This window comes from Corylus avellana, chromosome ca1 (genome assembly GCF_901000735.1).
Source record: "Corylus avellana chromosome ca1, CavTom2PMs-1.0".
Taxonomy (NCBI): Eukaryota; Viridiplantae; Streptophyta; class Magnoliopsida; order Fagales; family Betulaceae; genus Corylus; species Corylus avellana.
Genome location: NC_081541.1, coordinates 33331867 through 33353270, shown reverse-complemented (window position 1 = coordinate 33353270; position 21404 = coordinate 33331867). Strand labels below are relative to the sequence as shown.

Below are 21404 nucleotides of genomic sequence, written 5' to 3'. Positions count from 1 at the left end.
TAACAGAAATCGAGACTTCAAATGAATTCAAATGGAATGCATGGAGAACCACTTTGACAAATGAAATAAGTCTCGGATGGAAAATAGGCAAGCCAATTGATCATATTATGATATATTATTATATTGTAATTGAGCATGTTACCATATAGTTTGGAAACATTTTTTTTGGTTGGTTTTGTTCACTGCTTAGTGCACTTTCAAGTGTGTATTAGGAGGGACGAGTTGAATATAGTTATATTGGCAATTGAAGAATTTATTTATTTTTAAGGAAAAATTTACAAGGGACCCCGGAACAACCACGTGATTTAAAAAGACCTTCCTAAATTTCAAAACCTATCAATTTCACACCCGAACTTTCAATTTGATGCAATATACCCCCTCCGTCAGTTTTTGGACGTTAAAAGTGATAAAATGACCTTTATATCCTTGAAACTTTTATAAAATTCAAAATTTACCCTTTAAAATAAACGAAAATTGAATGGTAATTTAATCTTTTTAGTGGTTTCTGTTAGGGTTTAACGGAAAAAATTGACGGAGTGGTCAATTGCAATAAATTGAAAGTTCAATGGCTGAAATTGAGAGTTTTTAAAATTTATGGGGTCTTTGTTGATGAATCAATGCCGGCTCCATGCATTTTCAAAAAAAAAAAAATGCCGGCTCCATGCTTATGCAAATTAGGCAATTGCCTAGAGCCCCAAATAAAAATAAGGCCTCAAATAACTACAGTATAATTAAGTTTCCTTTTTATTAAAAAAAAATGAGCCTCAATTATGATAAAAAGTTAGTCAATTGTCTTTAATTAATGCACGAGGAAATTGAGAAAATTTGAAACGAAGAGATCCTTTTCCGATGAACAGTAATTAACTCTTAACATTTATTTCAAAACTAGTCATTATGTTGACTGCCCGGTAAAGTCAGCCGCCAGAGTGGTTATGTGATATACAATGGAGAGAAGATGTCAACTATGATCAGCGTTCAGCGCCATGCTTAGATCCAATCAAGCTTCTGAAAACGAATGATCATTTAATTCAGTTGACTGTTGACAGCTTCTGAAAAAGAATTCTAATTTAATTCTGTCGACACAGTGGTTCTTAGTTGTTAGACGTTGTTGTGGAACTCCATTAATGCGTTATCTAGAGCTTGATTGTACAGACTCAGCTGTAGGCTGGAAGAGAACTTCGTCACAAGAAGAGTCTAAGTTTTCTTCTTCAAGCATATATTAATATTTCTGTAATTATTAACTGCGGTTCTGCAAGTTAGAGAGGGAGGGGTGCCATCATGAAGAGTAAGAAGCCATGGCTCTTATTTCCTATGCTTCTAATCATGTCTTATTACAGAGCATGCTTCTCCATAGCTGGTGATACCCTTTCTCCAGGTCACTCTCTTTCTTTTTCAAAGAGAGAGACCATAGTATCTAAAGGGGGCACTTTTGAGCTCGGTTTCTTCCAACCAGGAACTTCATTAAAAATCTACCTGGGCATATGGTACAAAATGTTTGTTCCAAAGGAAGTTGTTTGGGTAGCAAACAGAGACACCCCTTTGTCTGACCCATCTTCCTCAAGACTTGACCTCTCAGAAGATGGCAATCTACTCCTGTTTCAAGGTTCCTCCTGGATCCCAGTTTGGTCGACAAATTTGACATTTCCCGGGTCAAATTTAACTGAAGCAGTACTTGGTGAAGATGGGAATTTGGTTTTAAGAGATGGGTCGAACCAGAGTCGTATATTTTGGGAGAGTTTCAACCATCCAACGGATACATGGCTGCCAGGTTCAAAGGTGGGAATCAATAAGCTCATTTCATGGAAAAATTCAGAAGATCCAGCACCTGGTGTGTTCTCATTTGGGTTAGACCCAAATGGAAGCAATCAATATTTCTTAGAGTGGAACAGATCCCAAATCTATTGGAGTTCTGGAGTTTGGAACGGAAGATCTTTCAGCTCAGTTCCTCAAATGAACGGATTGAGTTCTATCTTCAACTACACTTTTGTGCCAAGTAAAAATGAAAGTGAAGCATATTTTACTTACTCTTTTCGTAATCCTTCTTACATTTCTAAATGTCGGATTGACTTCAGAGGACAGTTGAGGTTACTGGCGTGGTGGGGCACGGGCCCTTGGGAATGGAGTGTATTTTGGTCTGCGCCGTGGAACCTTTCTGATGTCTTTGCTTTGTGTGGTGCATTTGGCGTGTGTCGTGACAATCTCTCAAACCCTTGTGAGTGTCTAAGAGGTTTTGAACCATTTTCGGTGACAGATTGGTCAGGTGGGTGTGTGAGGAAATCCCCTTTGCACTGTGAGAATAATACGTATGCTAATGGCAAGAAAGATTGGTTTCTGAAAATATCAAACATGCAATTGCCCGTTTATTCGAAAGCATATTTGGCTGTGAATGCTAGCAGATGTGAATTGGCTTGCATGGAAAATTGTTTTTGCACAGCTTATGCTTATAATAGGAGTGGGTGTATGATATGGGAAGGAGCTCTTTTTAACTTACGTCAACTCTCAGATGGTGGCGAGACAAGACAAGATATCTATCTCAGACTTGCTGCTGCTGAGTATCAAAATACCAAAGGTGAAAAATATAAACAAATTTATGTTATCTTTTGTTTTGAACTAATACTTTATTCTCTGTTATGGTTGAGCTAATAGTAATTCTTGTCGTCATAATCAGGCAAAAAATGGAAAGTATTGGTAGTTGTGCTGGTCCCTACAGTAGGGCTTCTCGTATGCCTCTTCATTTGTTTTTCAAGCAAAAGAAAGCTCAAATGCATAGGTAAGCGTAAACATTAATTTAAGACAAGAAAATTGTACATAGAAATCACTTTCAAAAAATTCCTATACCATTAGTACTTATTTGCAGAAATGACTAAAAAAAAACTTACTTGATGAACCTAATGATGTCACCTCAATTGATTTTCTCAGACCAACCACTGGATTTTCATGTATATTGACCAATTCTTATCACTCTATATCAAATAGGAGAGAAGGCTTCAAGCAATAATCTACTATTATTTGATTTCGATGCTGAACTCTATGTAATCGATGATGGAATGAACACTAGCAATAATCTAAAGAGAAGAGAGAAGGATGCTGAGTTACCACTATTCAGTTATAAGAGCGTATCAGCTGCAACCAATAAATTCTCAAATATGAATAAGCTTGGAGAAGGAGGGTTTGGTCCTGTTTATAAGGTACGTTACATTTTCCTGATAAATGTGCTTTGAACATTAAAAATAAATAAAGAAATAATAAATAAAAACATTAATGGCAAACCTTCGTGAAAGTTTAAAGAGCTTATGGTTCTCCTTCATAGGGAAAATTACTTCAAGGGAAGGAAATTGCAGTAAAGATGCTTTCAAAAAGATCTGGACAAGGAATTGAGGAGTTCAGAAATGAGACAATACTAATAGCAAAACTTCAGCATAGAAATCTTGTCAGAATCTTAGGTTGTTGTATTGAGCGAGATGAAAAGATATTAATATATGAGTACTTGCCCAATCAAAGTTTGGATTTCTACCTTTTTGGTGAGTACACGTTTATGTATATATGTGTATATATTTTCCTCTCATATGTTTCTAGGTTCTTAAGTACTAATTTTCTTAGTTGTACTATTTAAACAGATCAAACTAAGAAAAAGATGTTAGAATGGGGGACACGCATACGCATTATTGAAGGAATTGCTCAAGGGCTTCTTTATCTTCATCGATATTCAAGGTTACGAATCATACATAGAGATCTAAAACCCAGTAACATTCTCTTGGATTGTGAAATGAATCCAAAAATATCAGATTTTGGGATGGCTCGAATAGTTGGAGACAATGAAACGCAAGCAAACACACATCGAATTGTCGGAACTTAGTAAGTATGCGATCTATTTCACATCTAATACTTGCAAAGAAAATACTTAGGGTACTACAACTTTTACACAATATTTTTAAAGTATAATGTACTAGTTCATAATCAGTAAAATAATTAAGAATGTATGATTGACAAGTCAATCACTAACAAATATTTTGCTTAATCATTTCATCAAACATAGACTATTACTTCAAGTTTGTAAGGGGCTCGTAGTAAAAGCTATAGTACTCTCAGCAATAACACTCTATTTGCAATTCTCAGCTAAATTCGCTAAACAAGCTACCAATAAAGTCGTTTACTACATTTTGGAATGCAGTGGCTATATGTCTCCCGAATATGCTATGGATGGTTTGTACTCGATAAAGTCTGATGTGTTTAGCTTTGGAGTATTAATACTAGAGATTGTGAGTGGCAAGAAGAACACTGGCTTCTATAACAGCGAGTCACTCAATCTTCTTAGATATGTAAGTAACTTTTATAATCTCCCAAATTCCTTATGTTTTACATGAATCTTATAAATTAAAATGCCAGTAGTTTTTAGCTAAATTTAGTTTTATTTGAAATGAACTAGGCATGGGAGCTGTGGAAAGATGATCAAATTTTGGAGTTAATGGAGTCAACAATAGGGTATCCTTCTTCAACTTCTATTATATTGAGATTCATTAACATTGGCCTTCTTTGTGTCCAAGAAAGCCCGACCGATCGACCTACTATGCCTGATGTAGTCTCAATGATTAGCAATGAACATGCACCTCTACCTACACCCAAGCAACCTGCTTTTACAAGAGGTCGGAATGTGATCGACACAAATTCAACAATTGACAATCCAGAAATTTGCTCAAAAAATAGTTTAACTATTTCAACAATGGAAGCCCGATGAATGATTCCAATATCAATGCAAATAATGTTGTAGAACTAAACTCTCTGTCTGATTTGTATGTGCATTGATATGCTACATATATATACTTGTTTAAATGTTGTCTTAGTTCAATCTTATTTTAGTGTTGTTTCCAATAATACAATCCATATAGAATTTATAAGTTTTTACGGGATCTAAGTATAATTTTTCTTTCATGTACGGTACATTATTAAACACTAGCCATTTATATGCACATGTTATTTTTCATTATAATTAAGTGTCTTTAAAAAATTATCATTTTAAAACATGATACGTCACATTTTCATACTTTTTTCACCTCCCTATTACTGGTATTCATAACTTCATTCTCTCTTTAGACAGTTCATGCTCTTCTATTTCTTTTTAGTTTTCTTTTTTCGTTCCCCCCACTATCTTCTTTTTCTTTCTTTCATTTCTTTGTAAGTAAAGAATGCAAAAGTTTAAAATATACTAAGGCTTATAATTAAGAAACTCGGTATTTGATAAATCATCTTCCTCCTCTAGTTCTAATCTTCCTCTTCTTCTCTTAACTAGTCTATCTCATTATATTATCTCTTGGCCATGTTATAGATAAAGTTAAATAGTTTAGTTATTTGCTTGTCCCTATTAGACTATCATATCTGGATTGACAATAATTTCAAAGAAATTGCTAGATCCTCAATTTTGATAATCCAGGCCGTTCATTACATTGAACAGCCTGCAACATGCCATGCACGTCATTGTACTCAAAATTCAAATCTCAAGCAACCCGTTCTACACTCTTCCACCAAAACTAAATAATAAAAAATTAAAACTGCACACCTTTTTGTTCTTTCATAAAAAAGCCACTCACCCTTTTGCCTACATCCGCTAGTCGTGGCCATAATCCAAAGGAAAATGAAATTATTAGAAAAAGAAGTCTTTATTTCGAAAGAGATTCTCAAAGAAAGCTTACACTTTTTTGCTCATGAAACAACAGAAAAGCATGAATGGTTGTGCATCTTTTGCAAAAGTAGGGTGTTTTATAAACCTTTCTCAAAAGCAGGATTTGTTTTAGTAAAGCATTTGCGTCTTTGAAAAGCAAGAAGAAAAAAAAAGTGACATGCAATTGACTACTTATTTGGACATTTTCACAAACACCTTTCAGGCACATTTGATTTAACTATATACAACCAATACGTAATTAAGTAAATACTTTATACAGAATCTATGAAGAAACCCAGGCCCCTTCAGCAAGGCTTCGGGGTTTTAACGGGTGTCACACTACGAGATAGTACGAGGAAGCCGGCAGGTTTGAACATGCAGACCTTAATTTAGAATATTGTTGGTTTCAATTGATCAAAACAATTGGAATTTGATCTCAATGTATAATGTTGGCGTGGACATGATTTGTAAAGTTTCTAAGGCATGACAATTATTTTAGAAAATGATACAAATTACCATATAATCATAGGAAAAATACATTTTACTCCCGTACCAAATCATGTCTCCAATGTAGACAATGATTTTGGTTCTCTTACAAAACTTATTAAAAATACATAACTGCCCCTTGTTTTTGAATAAAATAAAAAATAAAAAAACCCACCCCAATCCAGCCAATGGGGGTGGCAAATGGCCCATGGGGCAATTTTTTGTTTTATTTAATTCCAGGCATTTTTGGAATTCAATACATCTATATGAGGCAATTTTGGAAAATTTTCACCGAAAAACGCACATGCGACGCATGTGAGCCATTTTCTGTCAAAGAATACCGAAATGGCTAACAGAGTGGCTAGATTAAAAATTTTAGAAATTTGGTTGGGGTACACTGCCAATTTTTGAGAGGGTAAAATGTATTATTCCCATAAACATATCTCCATCCATGAGACCACAAAAAAAAAAAAAAAAAACAGTTATATACTTCAAAAAAGTAATTACAATATAAATATGAAATTTTCACCACTTCCCAACACCAATGAACTTATGAGAACCTCTCCGGAAAGGAGCTGATTTTTAAAAATAAAATGATAATTTTATCTTTTATTTTAAAAGAACCGGCTCTTCTCTAATTCATTTTATAAACTGGAGATCGAATCTGTTTCCTAAACATAAACGTATGCATTATATATACTTTCATTCTACTCCTTTCCTACTAAACTCATGTAACAATACATCGAATAAGCAGTTGATGTTGAAGTCAATTTGTCAACAGATTCAACACGACATGTTAGTCATACAATTGTGCAGACTGCTTTAATTTGATCTTATCAAACTACTTTCCTGTTCTTTTTTTCTAATTCAAAGGGGGAAAGGGAAAAACTCTTTTGAATTGCTTTAGTGCATGCGTCGCTCTGATTTTTATCTTTTTCGTCTTTTCTCTTTAGTTGGGAGGTTGCTACTTAATTGCCAGGAAAATATTTTTCAGTATCTTTCTTTCTTGACGGGTTTCTAACCCAATGAATTGTGCTCCTACCTACCATGGTTGACTACTTCTTGCCTATGATCGTCATTTATTTATTTTCAAGACACAAATTTCTTCCAAACAAAATTTTTTTTAACCTATTCTAATAAGTGACAAGTGTTATTCAATATTTAAATTAATGAAATTGCAATAAATGACTGTTAAAATATTAAAAAAAACATGTGAGTTGACACTTATTAGAGTGGATCCGACTTATGAGCTGTAGTTAAAAATTACAGCACGTATGCTATTAAAAAAGCAACGGTCAAGATTTAATCAAAATCATTTTAAATGAAAATCTGTCGTTTTATTAATTCTGTCGACACAGTGGTTATTAGTTGTTAGACGTTGTTGTGGAACTCCATTAATGCGTTATCTAGAGCTTGATTGTACACACTCAGCTGTAGGCTGGAAGAGAACTTCGTCACAAGAAGAGTCTAAGTTTTCTTCTTCAAGCATATATTAATTTTTCTGTAATTACTAACTGCGGTTCTGCAAGTTAGAGAGCGAGGGGTGCCATCATGAAGAGTAAGAAGCCATGGCTCTTATTTGCTCTGCTTCTAATCATGTCTTATTACAGATCATGCTTCTCCATAGCTGGTGATACCCTTTCTCCAGGTCACTCTCTTTCCCTTTCAAAGAGAGAGACCATAGTATCTAAAGGTGGCACTTTTGAGCTCGGTTTCTTCCAACCAGGAACTTCATTAAAAATCTACCTGGGCATATGGTACAAAATGTTTGTTCCAAAGGAAGTTGTTTGGGTAGCAAACAGAGACACCCCTTTGTCTGACCCATCTTCCTCAAGACTTGACCTCTCAGAAGATGGCAATCTACTCCTGTTTCAAGGTTCCCCATGGATCCCAGTTTGGTCGACAAATTTGACATTTCCCGGGTCAAATTTAACTGAAGCAGTACTTGGTGAAGATGGGAATTTGGTTTTAAGAGATGGGTCGAACCAGAGTTGTATATTTTGGGAGAGTTTCGACCATCCAACCGATACATGGCTGCCAGGTTCAAAGGTGGGAATCAATAAGCTCATTTCATGGAAAAATTCAGAAGATCCAGCACCTGGTGTGTTCTCGTTTGGGTTAGACCCAAATGGAAGCAATCAATATTTCTTAGAGTGGAACAGATCCCAAATCTATGGGAGTTCTGGAGTTTGGAACGGAAAATCTTTCAGCTTAGTTCCTGAAATGAACGGATTGAGTTCTCAACTTCACTTTTGTGCCAAGTAAAAATGAAAGTGAAGGATATTTGACTTACTCTCTTCGTAATCCTTCTTACATTTCTAAATTTCGGATTGGCTACAGAGGACAGCTGAGGGAACGGGTGTGGTGGTCTGGCCCTAGGGTATGGAGTGAATTTTGGTATGCGCCGTGGAACCTTTCTGATGTCTTTGCTTTGTGTGGTGCATTTGGGGTGTGTCGTGACAATCTCTCAAACCCTTGTGAGTGTCTAAGAGGTTTTGAACCATTTTCTGTGACAGATTGGTCAGGTGGGTGTGTGAGGAAATCCCCTTTGCAATGTGAGAATAATACGTATGCTAATGGCAAGAAAGATTGGTTTCTGAAAATATCAAACATGCAATTGCCTGTTTATTCAAAAGCATATTTGGCTGTGAATGCTAGCAGATGTAAACTGGCTTGCATGGAAAATTGTTCTTGCACAGCTTATGCTTATAATAGGAGTGGGTGTATGATATGGGAAGGAGCTCTTTTTAACTTACGTCAACTCTCAGATGGTGGCGAGACAAGACAAGATATCTATCTCAGACTTGCTGCTGCTGAGTATCAAAATACCAAAGGTGAAAAATATAAACAAATTTATGTTATCTTTTGTTTTGAACTAATACTTTATTCTCTGTTATGGTTGAGCTAATAGTAATTCTTGTCGTCATAATCAGGCAAAAAATGGAAAGTATTGGTAGTTGTGCTGGTCCCTACAATAGGGCTTCTCGTATGCCTCTTCATTTGTTTTTCAAGCAAAAGAAAGCTCGAATGCATAGGTAAGCGTAAACATTAATTTAAGACAAGAAAATTGTACATAGAAATCACTTTCAAAAAATTCCTATACCATTAGTACTTATTTGCAGAAATGACTAAAAAAAAACTTACTTGATGAACCTAATGATGTCACCTCAATTGATTTTCTCAGACCAACCACTGGATTTTCATGTATATTGACCAATTCTTATCACTCTATATCAAATAGGAGAGAAGGCTTCAAGCAATAATCTACTATTATTTGATTTCGATGCTGAACTCTATGTAATCGATGATGGAATGAACACTAGCAATAATCTAAAGAGAAGAGAGAAGGATGCTGAGTTACCACTATTCAGTTATAAGAGCGTATCAGCTGCAACCAATAAATTCTCAAATATGAATAAGCTTGGAGAAGGAGGGTTTGGTCCTGTTTATAAGGTACGTTACATTTTCCTGATGAATGTGCTTTGAACATTAAAAATAAATAAAGAAATAATAAATAAAAACATTAATGGCAAACCTTCGTGAAAGTTTAAAGAGCTTATGGTTCTCCTTCATAGGGAAAATTACTTCAAGGGAAGGAAATTGCAGTAAAGATGCTTTCAAAAAGATCTGGACAAGGAATTGAGGAGTTCAGAAATGAGACAATACTAATAGCAAAACTCCAGCATAGAAATCTTGTCAGAATCTTAGGTTGTTGTATTGAGCGAGATGAAAAGATATTAATATATGAGTACTTGCCCAATCAAAGTTTGGATTTCTACCTTTTTGGTGAGTACACGTTTATGTATATATGTGTATATATTTTCCTCTCATATGTTTCTAGGTTCTTAAGTACTAATTTTCTTAGTTGTACTATTTAAACAGATCAAACTAAGAAAAAGATGTTAGAATGGGGGACACGCATACGCATTATTGAAGGAATTGCTCAAGGGCTTCTTTATCTTCATCGATATTCAAGGTTACGAATCATACATAGAGATCTAAAACCCAGTAACATTCTCTTGGATTGTGAAATGAATCCAAAAATATCAGATTTTGGGATGGCTCGAATAGTTGGAGACAATGAAACGCAAGCAAACACACATCGAATTGTCGGAACTTAGTAAGTATGCGATCTATTTCACATCTAATACTTGCAAAGAAAATACTTAGGGTACTACAACTTTTACACAATATTTTTAAAGTATAATGTACTAGTTCATAATCAGTAAAATAATTAAGAATGTATGATTGACAAGTCAATCACTAACAAATATTTTGCTTAATCATTTCATCAAACATAGACTATTACTTCAAGTTTGTAAGGGGCTCGTAGTAAAAGCTATAGTACTCTCAGCAATAACACTCTATTTGCAATTCTCAGCTAAATTCGCTAAACAAGCTACCAATAAAGTCGTTTACTACATTTTGGAACACTACAAGAAATTTGGTCATTAGCAACCAAATTATTAGCGGCGACCCAAAAGTTGCCGCTAATGAGGGGTTATTAGCGGCAACTACTAAAAGTTGCCGCTAATGAGAGGCCATTAGCGGCGACTTTATTGTCGCCGCTAATCGCGGACGCTAAATACCAAAAATTACGATATTTAGCAGCAACACTAATAGCGGCGACTCATCTTGCCGCTATTTACTACCCATCAGCGGCAACATTAACAAGTTGCCGCTGTTAGGCACTCAATAGCGGCGATTTCAGTTGCCGCTATTTAAACACAATTAGTGGCAACAATCTATTGCCGCTATTAGGAGCGCAACAGCGGCAACTTTAAAAGTTGCCGCTATTAGAGGATCAATAGCGGCCACTTTGGTAGTTGCCGCTAATCGTCAAGACAAAAAAACAAATAAAAAAATACTTGGCCTAATAGCGGCAACATAATGTTGCCGCTATTGAGGGCCTAATAGCGGCAACGTTTAAAGTTGCCGCTATTAGAGGATCAATAGCGGCCACTTTGGTAGTTGCCGCTAATTGTCAAGACAAAAAGAAAATAAAAAATACTTGGCCTAATAGCGGCAACATAAAGTTGCCGCTATTGAGGGCCTAATAGCGGCAACTTTAGACGTTGCCGCTATTAGAGGATCAATAGCGGCAACTTTAGTAGTTGCCGCTAATCGTCAAGACAAAAAGAAAATAAAAAATACTTGGCCTAATAGCGGCAACATAAAGTGGCCGCTATTGAGGGCCTAATAGCGGCAATGTTGACAGTTGCCGCTATTAGAGGATAAATAGCGGCGACTTTAGTAGTTGCCGCTAATCGTCAAGACAAAAAACAAATAAAAAAAATACTTGGCCTAATAGCGGCAACTTAAAGTGGCCGCTATTGAGGGCATAATAGCGGCAACGTTGAAAGTTGCCGCTATTAGAGAATCAATAGCGGCAACTTTCGTAGTTGCTGCTAATCGTCCAGACAAAAATCAAATAAGAAAATACTTGGCCTAATAGCGGCAACGTTAAGTTGCCGCTATTAGAGAATCAATAGCGGCAACTTTCGTAGTTGCCGCTAATCGTCCAAACAAAAATCAAATAAGAAAATACTTGGCCTAATAGCGGCAACTTTAAGTTGCCGCTATTAATGGCATAATAGCGGCAACGTTCTATGTTGCCGCTATTGGAGTATCAATAGCGGCAACTTTGATAGTTGCCGCTAATCGTCCAGACAAAAAAAATAAAAAAATACTTGGCCTAGTAGCGGCAACATGAAGTTGCCGCTATTGAGGACCTAATAGCGGCAACTTTAAAAGTTGCCGCTATTGGAGGATCAATAGCAACAACGTTTGTAGTTGCCGCTAATCGTCCAGACAAAAAACAAATAAAAAAATACTTGGCCTATTAGCGGCGATATAAAGTTGCCGCTATTTACCACTGAAAAAATAATAATAATAAAAAAAAATTAATTAATTAAATTATAAATATTGGGGCAATGCTATTGACCTTACATATATAATAGAAAATATTATTTACCAAAAATTCACCTCCAATAATATGTCATTATTTCTTTTATATTAATTATTGGTGAATTTTTTCTTTTTTCTATTTTCTATTTTCTATTCGTATTTTTTATAAAAAAATCAATATTTATTTTTTCCTTTTAAAGAGAACAAATTCTCCTATTAATTATTATTGAAGTTTTCTATTTCTTATTCTTATTCTTATTTAAATGTTTGATCAAACAATCGAGGGATCTTGGTGAATTAATTCAATTGATCGTGGTAGGATCAAATGATCGATTGATCCAGGTGAATTAGTTCGATTGATCGTGATATGATCTTAATGAATTAGTTCGATTGATCGTGATAAGAACAAATGATTGATCGAACATCCGATTGATCCTAATGAATTAGTTCGATTGATCGTGATAAGAACAAATGATTGATTGAACATCCGATTGATCCTAATGAATTAGTTCGATTGATCATGATAAGATCAAATGTTCGATCAAACATCCGATCGATCTAAATGAATTAGTTTGATTGATCGTGATATGTTGAAATGATCGATTAAACATTCGATCGATCCTAATGAATTAGTTCGATTAATCGTGATAGGATCAGATGTTCGATCAAACATCTGATCGATCCTAATGAATTAGCTCGATTGATCTTGATAGAATCAAATGTTTAATCGATTTTACTAAATTAATTCGATTGATCGTGATAGGATCAAATTATTGATCAAACATCCGATTGATCCTACTGAATTAATTTGATTGATCGTGATAAGATCAAATGATCGATCAAACATCCGATCGATCCAGGTAAATTAGTTCGATTGATCGTGATAGGATCAAACGATCGATCAAACATCTGATCGATCCTAAGGAATTAGTTCGATTGATCACGATATGATCAAATGATCGGTCAAACATTTCATCGATCCTTGTGAATTAGTTCGATTGATCGTGATAGGATCAAATGATCAATTAAACATCCGATCGATCCTAATGAATTAGTTCGATTGATCGTAATAGGATTAAATGTTCGATCAAACATCCGATCGATCCCAGTGAATTAGTTCGACTGATCGTGATATGAATAATTTGATAGTTCAAACTGGATATAATTGAAGGTTTGTAAGCTTTTTGTATTATCTTAGTGTCTTAGTTATATTGATCTTATATTATATTTGGATTTTGTATTATTTTATAATTAATTATAAGATAACTATCAACTTAAAGATCTTTATCATAAAAATTTATTAAACAGAAATTTTTAGTTAATATTATAATAATAAAAACATATTACAAGAGAAAAATTAAAAAAACAAACATCCGATCGATCCTAATAAATTAGTTCGATTGATCATGATATGATCAATTGATAGATCAAATTGGATACAATTCTAGGTTCGATCGAACATTCAACTAAACTGTAAGCTTTTTATATTATCTTAGTGCCATAGTTATATTGATCTTATATTATCTTTGGATTTTGTATTATTTTATAATTAATTATTTATTTATAATATAATCTAATATCTAATCTAATATAATCTAATATCTAATATCTAATATAATATAATATAGAGAAATGCTTGGCTTCATTAAAAAGTCTATCTTTTGGCCATTTTAATCCTAGGTGGCATAGTCCATTTTAAAATTAATAGACTTTAAACAATAAATTAATATATTTTTGAAAAATTGACCATGTCGCCTAGGATTAAAATGGCCAGAGGATGAACGTTTTAATAAAATCAAGCATTTGTCTATAATATAATATAATATAATTGGAGAGCTTTAAGTAGGATGGCATATCAAAATAAAATTTGATATTAAAACCATCGTTTTAAGTGAAACACTAAAATTTTAAAATTTTAAACCATCGGATGGCATATCTGAAGGAAATTAAACCATCATTATATTATATTATATTATAATATAATATAATATAGATCTAGGATGGCATATTTTAAACCATCGGATGGTTTAAAATTTAATTTTAAACCATCATTTATTCTTTCTTCTCTATTTTCCTTTTCTTTCTCTAACGCAGGTTCTCTATCTCTCCATCTGTCTCTGTTTTTGGTTTTAGCAATTCTCTGTTTGTTCTTTTTGGCTTGCTGCACAATTGAAATTAAATTGCTGCACAATTCTCTGTCTCTGCCGTTTCTATTATTGCTGCACAATTGTTCTTTTTAGCAATTCTCTGTTTTTGGTTTTAACGCTGATTTGGCTCCTTCTCTTCCGCTCGGAACCAAAAGAAATTAAAGCACAACCAAATGGCGTTAACGCTGATTTGGGTCTTTCTCTTCGGTGGCCAGTGTTAGCGTCGTGAATCTGTTGTTATTTTGTTATGATGGATTATTTCCCTGTTTGTTTTCTTTTGTACACAGAGTTGGCATTACAATTGTGCTGGGCCAGTGGGTATAAATTTACGAAAACGTTTCATCGCCGCAGAACAAAAATTGTAAGTATAATTTGCTTATTAAAAAAAAATACCTAAATAGCGGCGACATATTGCATCGCCGCTATTTGAGATAATTAGCGGCGACTGTTGTCGCCGCTAATGGTTGTACCAAATGCAATTAGCGCCATCTCTGAAATTGGCGCTAATTTTCTGAAATTTTATGAAATTTTCATACCAATTTTTTTTTGGCTTTCTGACTCAAAGTCCCAAAAACAGTCTGACTCAAAATAAAATCACTCTCTCTCACTCTCACTCTCTCTCTCGATCTCACTCCGAGAAACAACGAAATCAACAAGACAGGAAGAGGAAGAAGAAGAAGGAGAAGGAGAAGATAGACGGACCTAGATCGAATCGAATCGGATCGGACCCACATACGCACATCCTCTTGGTATGTACGTGGGTCTGTGTATTTTCGTGTTTTGGGGCTGTTTATGGATCTGGGTCTTTGTTTTCGTTCCCTGTAATTTTGAGTTGAGCTTGCATATGTTGTTTTCTTTTCTGTGAACATTGGCTTTGATGGTGAAATGATGTCTTTTTATATCATGAAACTAAAGTTTCATGATATAAATTTTTTTTTTTTTTTTTTGTTTTCTTTCTTCCTGGACAACTTCACCGCATACTTTGCTTTCAAACCCAGCTGAAAGTACTTCTCAAATGCTATTTATCTTATTTCTTAGGTTGTCAATTTGATAGCTTGACGACCCAGAAAGTAGTTTTTTAGCATTGGAAACGTATTCGTGACCTCCAATATTTGTTATATAGTGAGGAAAACGTATTCATTTTGTTCATTTTTGTGATTGATGTATCTCTATAAATCTTCTCAGTAACGTGGTGGTGTAGCACTGTAGCTTTTTTCTATGAAATTGGCACGATAATGTCGTTGAGGGACACTCTTTACTTAGTGTTTGAGGCTGCCGCTGAGACATCTTAAACACTGTTGATAAAAACATTCTGGATAATCTGTGGGAATTAGGGAAGACCCTTCAAATCTTTTGCGCTGCTTAAGGAAATTCAAAACTTTATGTGCAGCCGTGCAGTGCAGGATGTCTATAATGAATTTAAATGTGTATGCTATGCTTCTTTGTTTGCTCTGGGTTTCATCTTTTGTTCTTTTAATATGATTCTATTAATAATTCAAAGAAACTTGTGCTATTAAACGTTGCTTGCTTCTACACTTGCTTGTTGCACAATTTGAGAGTTGATAACTCAAGTTATCTGCAGTTACTGAGCAACAAATAGCCGTAATGGTTTTTACTGCACCTCTCAAGCCTCTCCAGTCTCAAATTTCTAACTCACTATTAATCGCTTATTGTTTACTTCACAAACTTGTATGTTCAGGGTTGTGCGTTGTTCCACAGGTACTGGCTTTAAGAAGACCCTTCCTCCACAGGGTGTTAGACTATGAAGATGAATTCTTTGCTTTGCTGATGCTGGTTCTTGAAACTCATAGTTTACGAACAACAGGTTTCTTTATTTGTATTCCTCCACTTTTTTCTTTTTCTTATTTTTTTTTTTTATTTTTTTTTTTTGGGTGCTTGAACCTTCTGTATTTGTCAGCATACTTTTTCTTGTTCAATCATCTACCATGTTATAATTTGTAATACAATTTGTACTAAGGGCATAGATGTTGCCAAATTTATCCTTTTTTCCCCTCTCCAAAAAGGAGGTGACTGACCAATGAGCTCTAGTTCAAGTGGCACATCTTTTGCCCTTAAGATTGGAGTAGAAGATATAGTTTTGTATTAGTCGCTAATTTGAATTCAATGAGATGCTTTTCATATTCTTTCTTTTGCTTTTGGTGATTTTCTAGGTGGTGTACGTATTTGATTAATCTCCCATTTGTTCTATTGTTGTAAACGTTGTTCTTGCATGTAGGACTTCTTCTTTCTTTATTTATGCTAGATTGAACTCACTGAGATGCGTTAAGACCGGAGAGAGCCCATTGAGATATATTTAGTTTGTTTAGATATTGGGATTTCAAGGGTAGGTCCTTAGATTTTATTGTTGATTCTAATTGAATTTCATGAATCAATTATAAAATATATGGAATCTTACTTTATTTGTGGGAGGAATGATTCATGTGTGTACTGTATCTGGTAATTTCTCAATGCTTTCTGCTCTAATCTTTGGAGATGGTTGTTCTTTTGCAAACTTGAGAGATAATAATGTTTCACCATCCTTACTTTGATGGGGCTACGTAAAAAATATGAATCGGAAGCACATGATGGTTTTCCTTTTCCTAAATGGAGGTATAAGAACCCAAGGGATACAAAGTTCCTCATGGGCGTCTGACTGTATGGAATGACATTGCCAAGTTGTGTTTTGACGGTTTTTGATGAAATAGGCTATTGCTGATACTCGATGTGTATCACATCTAAAGCTCTTTTTGTGTTCTCATCATGCAAATTTGTCTACTGGCAAGGTGCAGTATTGATTTACAGAAATCCTACCAGTTTTTTTATATAGCTTAGGCTCTTATTTCATACTTGCTTGGTAAAGTCCAACATAATCATCATAATGCTGTAATGTTGTTGTATAGCATGACATTTGAGCCACCTTTGAGCACCTAATTTTGTTTCATAGGTGAGCAATGTCGATGGCCTAGATTTAGCTGCCCAATTGCATGACCAATAAGGATCAATCATGTAGAGAAAAGGTAAGCTATGGAATTCACCTTTATTTTTTTATTTTTTTTTAAGAATTTAGTAGGTCAGGTTGGTGCCACTTTGGCAACAACGAAAAGAAAATAAAAGAATTTAAGAATTTAGTTTGGAAGCAAATAAAATAACTCTTAAGAATAAAAAGGAAATGAAATATTTATCTTTTGGAGGCATAAAAATTGCTTGATATCCACTCAAATAAAGACTTGGAGGCGCTAGGGAAGACCAATGCCACTTTTGTTCCTCAGCTGCTCTATTGCGTCTTGGGTTCTTTCAAGATGCTATGTGTTAAGTCCAGCAATATCTTTGGCAACGCTGGCACTTTTTCTGGTAGCAAATCAGGGGTAGCTGCAAGAATAGGCTGGTCTCACACTCATACGATCACATAGTTGACATATCCATTTGGGCTTTGCTTAGCTTTTCCATGAAGTAATGGGATGATCATTGGCTCTGTTCTTGTGTGTGTTTTCTTCTTTGATAATTACTGAACCTGCATACATCTGCCACTATAGATGCTTTTCCTATAAAATCTAGATTTTGAGACCTGTTATGGTCATTTTTCCTTTATAGTTTTCTGGTGACATGTTGGGCCATATCTCTTTGTGCTTTTTGCTCTTTCTGTCCATGAGTTCTCCATAAAAATATTAGTGTGTGTTTCCGTATCTTCTTGTCTTCTGGATTTTATGGGGTTTCCTTAATTGTACGATTAGAAACTAGTAGTTATGTCAAATGGGCGTTGAAGAGGTTTCACTGAACTTTCTCAAGTAACCTTTATTTTTTCAAGACTTGTAGTTAATGGATTCAGATAAGTGACTGCAAAAATATAATTTATATAGTGTTCTGGAATGTCTTATATATTTATTGAGGTTCTTGAGTTTGTTTTGTTTTTTTTTTTTTTTTAATCGATTTGGTGTCAGAAAATGCACTTGCTATATAGCTTATATCTTATAGTTTTTTGGCAAGACCTTTATCAACAGCATAATGTTGTAACGTTGTCATCCTGCAGGACATATATGCCAACTTTGAGCACCTAATTTTGTTTCATATGCGAGCAATGCCAATTGCCTTGATCTAGCTGCCCAATGGCATGACCAGCTAGTTTCAAGCATCTACAGAAACAGTAAGTTATTGCCTTTATCAACAAGAGAGGAAGAGGAAGAGGAAGAGGAAGAAGAAGAAGAAGAACCGGACGACTGCTGAGTATAAGAGGTCTAGGTTATCGAGGAACTGGACGACTGCTAACCGGGCTTATGGTGGAGTTCTTTCTGGTGGTGCTGTAAGGAAAAGGTTTGTTTTTCATAGGCACAAGGATTTACAGTTTATCCATCTCTCTTTCTCTTGTGTGTGCTTGGGTGAATGAGCATCTGTCCCAACTGTTTTGTAGGATTGTTCGAGCCTTTTTGGTGGAAGAGTTCGAGCCTTTTTGGTGGAAGAGTTCTACGATTCTGTGAAGAGAAAACACATAGAACTTGGGCTTTTGCAAAGAACGAAGACTCTATTGACAATCCTTGAAGCTCAAGTAAGGTTGCTAACTTGATGAATGCTTTAATTTTTATTAGCTGTGAAGTTCTGCAGTATGTTATATTGTTTGTGCTTGATTAGCAACTTCACTGATAAAAAGATTTCTTCTACACCTAAATTATTGGCATTGCTTGGATGTACCTATCCCCTACTCACGCATGTTACCCATGTCTTTCATATGATTAGACAAATGATTGATCATAAAGTAAAAGCTTTTATATATGCAAAATGAGGATAAAGTTGCAGATATGCCATTAGAGCAGATATGTCAAAATGAGGATAAGGTAGCTATGTAAATAGTAGCCTCCTACCACTCCTTTTATGCACCACCTTTAAACTTTACTTGTAGCTATATTTACTACATATGAGACACATGATATAAATGTGGTAGAGATCCCCATATGATTCAAGTCATCCCCATATAAACATGTTGAGAGATTAATCAGATGATACTTTGAGGATTAAACCAAAATTAAGTTACAAACTAAAATAATTAATCAGGTGTCCCTATTGTACAACAACCTCTTGAGAATAAAAAAATGATTAAAGAACTTAAAGAGAAGGAAAGTCAATTAATAGGATCTTACTATTGTAAGCCTAGCTAGCTCCTAAAGATGGCAAAAATGATTGAAAAGATTAAAGAGATCCAAAATATTGACATCAAAGGGTTTGACTAAGGGTGGAACTAGAATTTTTTGCGTGAAAAAAAAACAATACTCAAAAGGAATTGTTTGTGAAGTAAAAAATTAGTGGGGGTCACTTCATAGAAAACATTATATTTTTTTAAAGGACTTCATAAGAAATTAGTCATAGTACTAGTATGAGTATTAATAAGTAAGACTTATTATTACTTTGCATATATAGCTTGAATCTTGTACTTAAAAGCTTTCGTGAGTGACTTATAAATCTGAAAATTTGATAATTGTGACAGAAAATTAAAACTTCTCTAAACACGCCTGTGATTAAATGTAGGTAAGGAGTAACTTGTGATAGTGAATAGAGATGGATAAGAGTTGGATGCAAGAACCTACTCGATGTTCCGATCTCATGGATCTCAAGCAAGTGAAAGCAACGTTTGAGGGAGCTTTTGTTGTATTTTGTTTAAGACTTTGTTTTGATATTATAATGATTATAACAATTTTGGTTTGTATTAGAGGGTAAGAACTTCAAATAGTTTTTTGTTTAAGAACTTGGAGAGAGCTCTTGTATATACTTTGTTAAGAAGTTGTCTTAATATTATAAAAATTATAACAAATTTGGTTTGTGTTAGAAGGTAACAACTTCAACTAGTTTTTTGTTTAAAAACTTTGAGTTAGTGAACCTCTCTTGACATGTTTATCAAGTTGAGTAAACATTGTAAGAGAGTAATATTGTTATATAACAATATTTCATTTTTAAGTGTATACAGGATGGCACGAGTGGAAGATGTGTAAGGAGTTGTGGCGCTAAAGGACTCAAATAACAATGGGTAAGTTAAATTCAATTTAAGACTAGAATAGTTCATAACTTATGGTTTCAGGTAACAATTTAATTCTATTTCTCCTATGCTTGGATCCTGGGGAAGAGTAACAATTTGTTGTTCTCCTATGCTTAGTTTAAGGTAATATTTTTTTTTTGTTTTTTTGATTTTCACTGCAATCATAAAGGGGGGGAGATTTGATGCTATTGCTTCAACTCAGTTATTATTTATTTTTTATTTTTAAATTTATTCCTAGGATTTGGGAGGAAGAAGTCATTTGTGTTGTTTTGTGAATTTTGAAATGATCTCTGAGTTGATCACAGAGTATGAATTTCTATGTTGCTACCAAGGATTGGTGATAATTGTCAACATGCTTGCTGAACTGGGATAGGAGCACAAGCTTTGAATAAGATAAACATGTTCAATAAAGCATTCTAGTGTGAGATAAAAGAGGATTATGATTTATTAGATATTCTTAAAAAATCCCAAAGAAAGGACTGAATTTGTTCTTGTGGAATTTGTCAAATATATGTTTAGGAGATTCTTGCTTTTGTTGAACACGGTTTGCAATTGTAGTGTACATGTTATTTTTATTGGAGATGGGGAGGAAGGACGGTCTTGGAGATATATAACTAAGAAATTTTTGATCTTTTGTCCAGCAACGGTGGAGGAGGATTAGGCCTTGGATGGCCTAAAGGCAGTGCATCCAAGGTAATAGTCTGTTCTCTATTTTCTTGGCTTCTTGACTTTATTTGAGATAATTTGATTTGTAGAAGATACTGCCCTTTGTAGATGAATTAATATTTGTTTGTGCTTTTTTGGTTGGAATTGGCCAGTTTATTCACAACTTTGAAATTTATTGAGCGGCAGCACTGTACTTTGGTGTTTGCGAACTCTAGTTTAGAGTTCTGTTATTTGGGTAGTGTCTTGCAAGCTCTAGGTTTAGGATATAGAAGACTACTTATCTATTGATTGCATCTTTGGTAAAATTAGGAGTGGAAATGATAAAGTTGTAAATTTATTAAGAACTGACATCTTGTGGAATCACAAATGAAATTCCAGTATGGTGGTTGGCGGCAGGGATTGAGAGGACTTTGCCTAAACAAAGTCAGAAGTTCTTCTGGTCTATCGATGAATACATGGAAAATTTGCATCAAAATTTATAAGATGGCTTTGTGGGGGATGCTACTACATGAGTGTTGTGTAA

The 21404-nt window shown here is 34.6% G+C and overlaps 3 protein-coding genes across 17 annotated transcripts in view; all 3 read left to right on the top strand.

Annotated features, from left to right (window-relative positions):
- Positions 1–1323: 1323 nt before the first annotated feature.
- LOC132170327 (receptor-like serine/threonine-protein kinase SD1-8) lies at positions 1324–4851 on the top strand. Its single transcript, XM_059581267.1, has 7 exons — positions 1324–2569; positions 2669–2770; positions 2977–3188; positions 3311–3521; positions 3618–3855; positions 4172–4319; positions 4427–4851. The coding sequence occupies exons 1-7, from the start codon at positions 1324–1326 to the stop codon at positions 4733–4735; spliced, it is 2466 nt and encodes an 821-aa protein (XP_059437250.1). The 3' UTR covers positions 4736–4851.
- A 2842-nt stretch (positions 4852–7693) lies between these two features.
- LOC132170320 (receptor-like serine/threonine-protein kinase SD1-8) overlaps positions 7694–21404 on the top strand; it is a 25222-nt gene continuing 11511 nt past the window's right edge. Inside the window, exons 1-5 of the mRNA XM_059581254.1 lie at positions 7694–8403; positions 8483–8976; positions 9384–9595; positions 9718–9928; positions 10025–10262. Coding sequence (XP_059437237.1) covers positions 7694–8403; positions 8483–8976; positions 9384–9595; positions 9718–9928; positions 10025–10262 — 1865 coding nt within the window. The remainder of the gene's footprint in view (positions 8404–8482; positions 8977–9383; positions 9596–9717; positions 9929–10024; positions 10263–21404) is intronic.
- The window catches only part of LOC132180262 (uncharacterized), a 16809-nt gene continuing 9884 nt past the window's right edge, over positions 14480–21404 (top strand). Inside the window, exons 1-7 of one of the 15 annotated variants that reach the window (XR_009440104.1) lie at positions 14480–14557; positions 14774–14945; positions 15916–16021; positions 18224–18504; positions 18602–18736; positions 20147–20206; positions 20857–20908. The gene's annotated coding sequence lies outside the window, so the exon portion shown is untranslated. Of the gene's footprint in view, positions 14558–14761; positions 14946–15895; positions 16022–16104; positions 16980–17140; positions 17214–18223; positions 18505–18601; positions 18742–19710; positions 19973–20146; positions 20207–20856; positions 20909–21404 lie in introns of those variants that run through there. The other 14 variants (XR_009440105.1, XR_009440130.1, XR_009440099.1 and 11 more) reach the window with 14 other exon arrangements.